The 10,460-nt window shown below is 36.4% G+C and overlaps 1 protein-coding gene across 2 annotated transcripts; it reads right to left on the bottom strand.

Annotated features, from left to right (window-relative positions):
- Nucleotides 1-2,856: 2,856 nt before the first annotated feature.
- Nucleotides 2,857-9,667, bottom strand: snx12 (sorting nexin 12). Of its 2 annotated transcripts, XM_015021697.1 has the most exons (6): nucleotides 9,279-9,664; nucleotides 7,604-7,699; nucleotides 6,605-6,729; nucleotides 6,158-6,248; nucleotides 5,612-5,622; nucleotides 2,857-3,666 (listed from the first exon to the last, which is right to left on the bottom strand). In XM_015021697.1, exons 1-5 carry the CDS (start codon nucleotides 9,441-9,443, stop codon nucleotides 5,617-5,619), a joined length of 483 nt encoding a protein of 160 aa, XP_014877183.1. In that variant the 5' UTR covers nucleotides 9,444-9,664; the 3' UTR covers nucleotides 2,857-3,666; nucleotides 5,612-5,616. The 2 variants fall into 2 exon arrangements, with proteins under 2 accessions (XP_014877183.1, XP_014877182.1); XM_015021696.1 differs by lacking the exons at nucleotides 2,857-3,666; nucleotides 5,612-5,622 and having other exon boundaries at nucleotides 5,721-6,248; nucleotides 9,279-9,667.
- Nucleotides 9,668-10,460: the final 793 nt, after the last annotated feature.

Below are 10,460 nucleotides of genomic sequence, written 5' to 3'. Positions count from 1 at the left end.
TTTCTCGGTGACTTGACTGTGGTTGTGATCTCAGATGTTATTCTTAACATTTGATATCACACAGAATCCCACCCTAATATGGTCATATCATATCATATTCAATTCAGTTCATTTAAAAATATCCTATTAATCCCAGAGGGAAAATGCATTTTGTTGTAACTCATACGGTCTTCAGCGAGTTGTTGTAGATATGGTGGGCAGGAAGGATATCCTGTAGCAGCTGGTAATATTGCAGTGAATCTGAAGAAGCCTCTGACTGAGTTTGTTTTTTTATATCAGTCTCATGAAGAGGATGCTTAAGGCTGCCTCTAATTTTCTATATTTTATTAATTATTCTTCTTTGCATACTAATCAGATGTTCAAGAGTTGTCCCCAAAACAGAACAAGTCATGTTGTGAAGAAGTTCTGCAAACTTTGAAGACTTTTTGGTTTTATGAAGCTCCTTCTAATGAATCTTCCTGAGAAAAACAAAATTTGTCATAATTATATGGGTCAGTTTCTTTGTAAAACCAAACTTTTTTGTTGTTGTTTTTAGGGTTTTACAGCAAATAAGCATGTGCAAAAGAATTAAAACTGAGGTGGATGTCCAACAAGACCTGGCAACCAGTGGGTGCTGGTCCATAAAGTCTGCTGGGGTGTCACCCTCTCTGATGTGGTAATGTGATCTGACTTGAAACTCATCCTGTATACTTGCTGTTTTTTTTTTTTTCTCCAAGTTTTCATAGAAGACTTTAATAGTCTTACACACAATTCTCAAATAAATTAACTTGGGGCCATTGTCTCTTAACAGGAGGCCATCCTGCCAAGTCTTTCACCCAGCTACACTAATCCTTTTAAGTTGCATTAGTGTGCCTTTTTAGCAGGTTTTACCAACCCCTGATAAATGTTGCATTTTTTTATTTCAATTCATACTTGGGATTTATCCAAAGGTTGTGTTCAATCATTGGAAATATAAATTGCTAAAGCTCTCATTTTCTCTGTCTCCAACCATCCGTCCCTGTCCAGTGGTACTATAGTAACCACTCGTCTCACCTTTTGTCCATGCTCAGTCACGCTGCTTTGGGTTGCTCTTTCAATTTACTTCCACTTTATCAAGCCAACTCAACTGGGTGTCTCAGCAAACGCAGCCAGCCTCATGGTTGCACACCAGGCTCCGGAGTTAGAATGCCTAACACAACACAGCCTAATCTCTGCTCTGGCCCCCTGTACCCATCCTGTCTGTCCACCGTCATTACTCAGGACAAGGCAGACACATCAAAGCTGGCTGGTTTTATAGGTCACTATACTCACACACGGAGAAAAGTTCGGATGGCCTATGGACCCCAGGGATAACGGCTCATTCTTTTGTTTGTTTTAACCACAAAGTGTATTCAATCATACATTGGATTACTAAAAAAATAAATAAAAATAAAAAATTACATACCAAGGTTTGTATGTACATTTCATTTTCTATTGTTTTTGTAAACCCCAGTTATGTCTAATTAAAGTCAAAGCTGCTGATTTAGAGCTCCTGCGGTTCAAGATCTGCATCACAAGATCACTATTCCTGGACAGGTTTAATCCACCTGTGGCCAGAATTTCCTCCACTGATAATCCCTCCCTGCATTTCCCAAAGCCCAAGGCGACAGCAGGAGAAAGATCAGACATGTTTAAAACAAAGAATAAAATGCAGAACTCTGAACAGACATTCAAAACTAATTTCAGGCCACAAGTAAACAGAAGTGTAATCATTTCTCCATCAGATGAAAGTGGAACAATCTAAACTTTATAACGCAAGTGTTGATCTCATTTGTAGACATCTTTGTTAAAAGCAAAAATGAATTCATATTTAGGCATTTGCGGAATCTCACAATGAAATGTGTAAACACATCCAGGCTTTATTTTAAATACATTCTACATTGGTTGTAAAAAAAAATATATACTGTTAAATGACATACTAAAAATCACTAGGACCTCAACTAGAACTGTCCTTTAAGATTATAAATCTATGATTTAGGCCTGGAAAAGAAATATGGCTGCTTTTAAATATGGTGGAGGATCTGAAATGCTTCATAAGCCACTAACCTTGTTAGACTTCAATCAACATGAACTCTTAAGCACACATTTTGAATAGACTGTTTTCAAAATGTCACGTGTAGCATGGAAAATGAAACTGGGTCATGATTGGGCTTTTTCCAGTCATTAACTAGATTGACAAAAACATGCCACCAAGTCAACTCAGAAATTGTTCAAGGGACAAAAGAAAAATCACCCTAGATCCATTCCCACCCGTCCCCAGACTTTAAACCTAAGGGACAGAACTGGTCAACATCAGCAAAACTGTGGTATCAGTTGCACCAGGAACAGAAACTTTCCCACGCTGAGTATAGGTCCCCAAATTTGGGATTTCATTTATATACTTTTTACAGTGCTGTTGCAAGGATGCAAATATATGTGGCCAGAAAATGATTGAGCTTATCAGGACTAAATAACTGCATATAAAGCTGCATTAAGTATACAACAGTCTAACCTTGTAAACCAAACAAAGATTTAAAACTTTCTTGGTTTAAACCAAAGTGAAAACCTTTCATATCTTAACTATTAAAGTTGTTTAACATAAAGCTTAAAAAAGAAGCTCAAATGTAGAAGTGATGCAACTGTGAAACCATCAACAGTATGACAATAAGATAATTTCAAACTGAAAGAAAGATTAAAACTAAAACATTACCACAAGGTTCTTATTCCCTATTTTAAGCCAACTGGCTCCCCTGGGCGTCAGCCTCCCAGTCTGAACTCTCTGGGTCATGCACTGATGACAAAACGGAAGGCTAGTCAAAATTTCCCTTCCTCTTAAACAAAAAAGAAAGCGACAGGACACAGCAGGCAGCAGGAAATTTATTGGTGGACAGAATTAACAAGGTTGCTCCTCACCACCCAAAGTGGAACTGCGAAGACAGCATGTAGTAATAATAATAATACACTTCACAATAATATTGATGAAGAATCAAACAGCAGGAAGTAAGACTAAATGAAGCCTTATATTATATCCCCCCGAAAACAGATCTGCAAAAAAATATTGTTCATGTAATGAACCGCTTGTCACAGTGCTTAGATTATGGGTGTTTACCTAACTTAACTTTAATACTAGCTGATCTGACCACATACAGCCAATATGTAGGCATGCTGATTCAGTAACTAACAATCAGGGTTAACACTTGAACCTGTTTTAATAGCATTCAAATAAAGAAAAAAAAGTGTGATTCAAGGGAAAATATGCTGGCCGGAATGACACGTTGCTGTCTTTTTCAGGAATGCTACATGTTGCGTAACTTTGGGAGGCTAACGTGAAAAGAACGCTGGAACACCAATGAAAGCAAATGACAGTTTTGTATCAAATCAACTGGAAAGCAATCAGAAAACATAATCATTGTTAAAAAATTAAACAAAAAGATTAAAGTTTATATATAGCACTTTGTCTTCTTAACCAATTTATTCAAAGTAATGTACATATGGTATGTGGAATGACCAAATGAAGACACATGAACTTATTCATATATTGATTTTAGGTTTTTGTCCAGGAGTTGTGTTCCTCTCGCATATCTGGAGACTTCTCACATTCCCATCAGCTTTGTATTAACGTGATGTAGAAATAAATGTACATAGAGCAGGCGCAGGTGTCTCTGTTATCTTTCCAACAAGAGAGAGAGAGAGAGAGAGAGAGAAACAGGATGCAGAAAATGCAAACATTAAAAACAGACTGGTGCACTGACGTAAGGGGTAGTGCACACAACAGATCACAACAGCTTGTCGACTGCTAGCCGTCATTTCTACTCCTGCCTTGTTGCTCATTTTATCAGTGCTGAACACTCCTGGTTAGCGGTGACAGGTTCCTTTAGTTTTACAGCATGAATAAAAAGAATGGTTCTCTGCAGTAGCTACACAACACGGATTATTCAAGAGTCCTCAAATATCACTGGACATGCTGACTCATTGGATTTACTTGGAAACACAAGCACTACTCAAGACAAACTCAGCAATTTTTACAAGTTTTAACAAATTGCATGTTGCTATTTTCTTCTTGCGTTGAAATGTAACATTCAACAGACATTGTAACAGAAGATTTCACAGGAACTTCACAATACAAAACAGCTTGTACCATATTCTTATGATATCCATACCACAACACCTTTGATGAAATTAGTATATGCTTTGCAAAGGACTTCACCATTAGGGCATCATGCAATGCAAATGTGCCATTTCAGCAGGAAAGACTGATTTAACCAACAAGCAGGAATTAATGATTTTTTTTTCTATCAAATGCATGGAGATTGCATGAATTTCATTCAATGAACACAGACTACTAATGAATTACTGTGTTTATTCTCCTTTAACATTTTCACATTTTGTCACACAACAACCACAAACTTCAATATATGTGATTGGGATATTGATATATCAAAGTTGTGAACAAGTGTGAAGTAGAAGAAAATTGTCATAGTTAAAAACTTATACAATTTTAAAAAAAGTTCTGTGCATTTTGGATTCATCCCCGATACGCTAGAATGATTTAGGGCACAGCATACTTGTGTGTTGGGATGGTGTAGTCAAAGTTCAGGCCTAATTCCAGTTGAGCCCCTGTGGCAAGTCTTGAAGATCAGTATTCATGGATTCTCTCCATCCAACTTAGTTTGGATTATTTTGCAAAGAGAAGGCAAGGATTTCAGTTTCTAGATCTGCAAAGACTTGGGGCTGTCATTTCACTGAACAAGAAATTCTACAAAGTGTGAGGCTAAATATAAACACACACCACACTTTTCAGATTTTAATTTGCAAAATCAATTTGAGAACTAAGTTTTCTCTCCCTTCCACTTTACAATTCTGAGTTGCACTGTGTTAGTTTATCATAAGTCTCACTAGAAGACATTGGTACAAGCTAAAATGTGAAAAGTTCAAGAGATATAAACAGATTGGATTTGGATGCAGGTTGGAACTTGAAGATAAAATAATCAGATCATAATTTTGGCACAACTGGTAACCAAATCTTTCAGACGCAGATATATAAATACTTTTTTTATACTATACATCCAGGTCTGAAAGTGTTTAAAGTTTGGATTAACACACTGGGCAACTTAATGGTGATCACATGATGCAAAGCAAATTTCTCAGCCAGATGAATAATTACAAAGAAAGCGTGCAAGTGTGCCATGCAGGCAGTGATTAGTGCAATTGATTATAAAAATGCATCATAATTAGTTTGAGGAATGATTTAAAAGAGCTACTGTTACAGGTGTATAGCCCTCCTTTTGTTACAAACAATAGTTCACATGACTTTAAAATAGTAGGTGTGCTTTTGCACTGCTTGACCCAGTAACCTCTGCAAACCAAGACATAATTGATCAAATTTGAATTTAAACAAAACTGAATTGCAGAACCTTATTTTTAGGTAAGACCAGAGAATCAGTGAGGCGTAATTAAAAGACTGAGTCACAGCAGCTTGATTTTTCATTTATATGTAGTATTCATATTTTTTACTTAAGTATCTGTGAACTATCGCCTTTGGTCTATAGAGTCCCCATGCAAACACCTTCAACCATCAGAAAGCTCATAGAGATGAAAATAAAGTAAAACTTACTTCATTCATACCTAAAAAGAAAAAAAAAAGAAAAACAAGAGAACAAAACAAGATCAGAAATATCAGTTACAGTCTGTATGCATCTCTAAAATAAGCATTAGCTCAAGCAAACAGTCATTATTCTAGTTTATTCACATAATATTACCATCTTGAATATGTGACATTTATTAGAGACGTTCTGGACTAACTGTAACAGTAATCTAATTTCTGCAATTAATGCCATTAATAGCTACATATTCACAATGCAATCAGAACTACTAGGAGCATCTTCCTTATTGTACAGTTTTAAAACAAACGAACAAGGGCGAACAGAGTCACCGAGTTGTCTGAAACATAGTCGACACGTCCTTAAGAGAAGCAGAAGAACGTACTCTCAACGCCAACATAAAGTGTTTACAATCAAATACAGAGTGAGAGGAAGAAGAAGAAAGTGGGGAGAGAGAAAGAGAAGTTGCTTGTGAAGATAAAGGCAAGAGGCAGTCCGTTCTACACCCCCCACAGTTTTCACCTCCCCAACATCTTCCCACATTAAACCTAGTGTCGTACTTTTCCAGGAATGTAGTTACGGTCAATGGTTTCCTCCTGAAGAAACATGTGAAGACAGCGCTCGTTCTGGGCCAAGGGATGACCCGCAATTCTGCAAAACACACAAAAGGAGACATTAAACTGCCTGCTTTTGGTCGTTTACATTAAAAACTAGCTGAATGCAGTTTTTGATTAGTAAAAAGGACATGCTAATACATAGACTGGGTTCGAACGTGTAGAGCTAGTGAAATAATTGTTGTCAATCTGTTAAAATCAACGCCTTTGATCTCTGAAGAATTTCCTACGAGATGTAACCCCACAGCTTTGCGATAAAGTACCAGAAAGCAAACTCTTAAGATAATATTTTTCTATTTTGTCACCTCATAAATTACAAGGTCCATTTTTTAGTAGTAATGCAGTTCAACAGAATAATATTTTCGTAACTTGGAGGATGCTGAGCTTGCGGACCTGTTGATGAACTGCTCCAGCCCGACTCGCCGCTCCTCGATGAAGGCCTCCTCAAAAAGGCCCTCATCTCCACGGAATGGCAACTGTCTCTTCAGGGCTTTGCCCGGCAAAGGTGGTACTACAATCTGAATATTAAACAAAACAAAATAAATTGTGTTAAAAGGAAAAATTCAGGAAAACGTTATTTGCCATGCTCATCTTTCAGTCAAATTTATCTAGTTGCTTTACTCCTTAAGCTAGAAATGGAAAAGTTTCTGACAAGAAAAAGACCAAAGGCAGCTGCTAAAACCTAAACAGTGGAGATTAAATAAAATGTGATTTGAATAATATAAAATTATTAGATATCTTTTATCAAAAGAGGGGATCGTGGTGGAACATTTTATCTCATAATATATTCAACATCAGATTTAAAATGTCCTAATAGATCATTTTCCACCACCGGACTCATTGCTAACAAAAATCAGAAGGCATTATATCCATTATGCCAAATGGATATAATAATTATTGGATAGTAAATAAAAGTAAGGGGGAAAAAGAGCAAAACTAAATGTTTCTCACAGCAGAAAAGGTCCATGTCTGACAGATTATAGCAGATTTCTGCTGAGCTCACACAGAGTTGAAAGCACAGAGGAAGACAGAAAAAGTGGACCGAAAACATCCCACAACCAGCCCTTTGAGGACATTCATGATCTTGGCATAGCAAAATAAAAATGAGTTTGATACCCCGGCCCTACAATAAACTATGATTAGATTATAAAAAGAAGTACTTTTAAGTCTTTGGTTATCAAATTGGGTAAAAATGTCTTCAAGGCAGGCATAAACTTTATGCCTGTTTGGAAGAAAATATCCTGTATCAGACAGCTTCTATTTGTACACCAAAAATCAGGTCAGAAAATAATCAAATCTTCAAAACTAAAAAAAAAAAAAAAAAAAAAAAAAAAGATTGTGAAATGTGCTTCAGAAAATGATTAAATAATGACTAAATAATTGCATACTCACCTTACTGTCTCTTTCCAGCTCATTCTTTAACCACTCAAAGTCACTGTATCTTCTCCTCACACACGAGTCCTTCAATTTGAAAATAGGAAGGTTTGTCTGGGTAGAGAACAGAAGAAATTGTGACACCACCGTCATTAACATAATTTCTGATATAATTTTAGCAGTGTTTCTTGTATTCTTTTTATTTACTGTAATAACAGTTAATGGATTGTCATCAAAAAGCCAATGTGGCCAGTGTTAATGTTTCTATTATAGTTAATCTTAGCAAAAAAGTTCACAGATTAAAAAAAAAAAAATAAAAAAATAAAAAATCACTGATTGGAATTTATAAAGAGATCTCTGACTATCCTAAAACAGTTTTTAATTTGCTCCTTCTGGTTGTTGTTTTTATATTTCAAATGATAATTTAAACACTTCCGAAATACAATTACAATCAATTTCTTTCCTCTGTTCTTTCAGTGACACACCTAGTGAAGTATGATCTATTAGTTTATTTTTTTCCCCCCTATTTTTTGATAGAGTGTTAGCTCAATATCTTCATGTTTCAAAACACGATATTCTCTGTTGCTGTTTTAATGGTGACATGTTCATCATAGAGATGTTCGCTACTGTAGAATTGACAATAAAAAACTTTTTGGCTGATTAAAGAAACACTTTAATGTCAATTACCTGGGATTTGTTCTTACCACTAAACCAGCAGACTATTTTTGTTTTTTAAACTGTATCATTTATGATTTTGAGCAATGAATTTATAAACAGTTCAGAGTAAATGTGACTGCATAAATAAACTAGAAATTTCAGTTTTTAAAATATATATTTTTAAAGTTGCATACATAATCGTTTTCACGATTTCTCATTAGTTATTCAACAACTCTTGAATATGATGCCAACACGCAACTGTACATTGGCAACAAACTTAAGTGTTGCATCACAAGTTGCAGGACATCAACTTACACAAATCCTGTGTCGGTACAATGGTCAACCTCAGCTTCCTCAAAATTACGCTGAGTTTGTAGTTTTCTCTTTTTTTTACACACTTTTACAACCCTAACTGCCAAAGGAAGTATGGTAAAGCTGCAGTTTTTTAAAACAGCAACAGGCTAACACTTTTCGATACTTTATACAATTACAGGATCATCCTAAATACATATACCTAAATACATCATCGTTTGTTTGCAAACATTATGGGGTTATATGTATTTCTGCTTGGAAAAGGCAGGAAATGCTTAATTAGCACATTTATTGACACTGACACTACCCATTCTGGTTAGCCATTAGCTTTCCGGTGTTTACTTTATACTTCATGGATTCCGGATTAAGCAGCTAAATTTTACTGAATGTAATTAAATAACTGAAAGTCGTTGCTGTAGTATAAGATACGCTAACATCAGCCCTACTCAAGTAGGGCAACGTTGAGGTTCAGGCAAATCACTTCTGCTAACAACATCGATAGCTCTCGGACGAAAACTATCAGCTAGACCAGGCCGCGGATAATCCCCGGCGTCTGAGTTTTGACAGCGCGCCGCCTCGAGAAACCCCAGGCGGCCATCCTCAGCTTGACACCTCCGTCTTCTTCCATGCTAACAGGCTAAGCAACAATTCTGTGATAACCTGTTAGCTTAGCACAGGAAGCTATTTAACTCTTAAGTGTTTAGACCAGTGCTACGACACTCACCCTCATCCGAACTTCATAAGTTGTGTAACGGTTCCGCCCCACTCCAACGATCTGTGGATCATAAACGTCTATTTCCAGAAAATTGCTCGGGGGGCCGTAAGCATCCGTCAGGTCCTGGGGTTTGGAATTCAACCGGCGAGTGTCTGCTACAACAGGATCTGTCATTTTCCCTTCTGTGCTTTTAGGATGCAAACTATTTTGTCTGTGTGTAGGGTAAAAACCAACTAACCACAAAGTTCAATCTTAAATCTCATCTGATAGCACAACCAGCAGTCTGAGAAGCAGCTCTCCTCTTGCGGGGGCCAGCCGCCCTGCCCTTCTTGAATCTGGAAAATGCGTTGATTCAGTTCCGTACTGAGCTGAAACCCTGCTCCCCCTAGCGGACACCGAGGTGACTGGACAGGACACATTGAAGTAATGCAGCGTCTCACAAATATTTATGCCACAGCCCGATAGTAATTTCTCATTCAATCTGATGATGATTTGGGTGTATGTGAAATGATGACTTTTTAACTAATTGAGGAATTTATTTATATCTTACGGTTTTATATCATAACTCTTTTATTATGGTTTATGTATTTTTTTTATTATAACTATGGACGTAAAGTCTGCCAGTTTAAATTGGATTGAGTATTCAGCTCTTGTGAGTCAACATTTTGTAGAACCACCTTTAGCTGCACTTACAACTGCAAATCGTTAGGAAAACTGGAGACTTTAATGTTTATTTTCATTATCTTGTGCAAAAGAAACCAGCCATTTGCAGCTCTCTGACTGGTTTTATTTGGCCCCAATCACAATTTTAAGATGCACACATAAAACATAGCTAGTTGATGCAGAGGAATTTCTTTTAGGGTTAAGGTCTGATGTAAGCAACATTTAAAATATACTATAAGTAAATTCAATGTTAGCTTCACTTGTTTTATTTTATTTTCATCAGCTGACTGATGAAGGGAAGCTATTTGTATTCAGCACAGATAGTTTCTCCCCCAGTTCCAGACCTGTGAAGAAATGTTCTCTAACTCAAGCAAATTATAACCAAGGTAAATGTAATTTTACTCTTAAAAATGAAGTCACTGACTTTATAAATCAATTTATTGTATGACTGTTGGCTCCTGAGAGTTGTTTTACAAATAAAATATTAGACCACTTAATTTAAAAAAAAAAAAAAAATCCCTTCTCACC

The sequence above is a fragment of the Poecilia latipinna genome, unplaced genomic scaffold (assembly GCF_001443285.1).
Source record: "Poecilia latipinna isolate Pla-1442-1.1 unplaced genomic scaffold, P_latipinna-1.0 Scaffold2830, whole genome shotgun sequence".
NCBI classification, from domain to species: domain Eukaryota; kingdom Metazoa; phylum Chordata; class Actinopteri; order Cyprinodontiformes; family Poeciliidae; genus Poecilia; species Poecilia latipinna.
This window is presented reverse-complemented; position numbering and strand designations above follow the sequence as displayed.

Bases quoted from the DNA above. Each gene is read 5' to 3' on its own strand.
- snx12 (XM_015021696.1), bottom strand. From the start codon at position 9,443: ATGACAGATCCTGTTGTAGCAGACACTCGCCGGTTGAATTCCAAACCC. The intron at 7,700-9,278 runs GTGAGTGTCGTA...TTCTCTACCCAG, and splicing joins CTTATGAAGTTCGGATGAGG to ACAAACCTTCCTATTTTCAA. The intron at 6,730-7,603 runs GTGAGTATGCAA...TTTAATATTCAG, and splicing joins AGCTGGAAAGAGACAGTAAG to ATTGTAGTACCACCTTTGCC.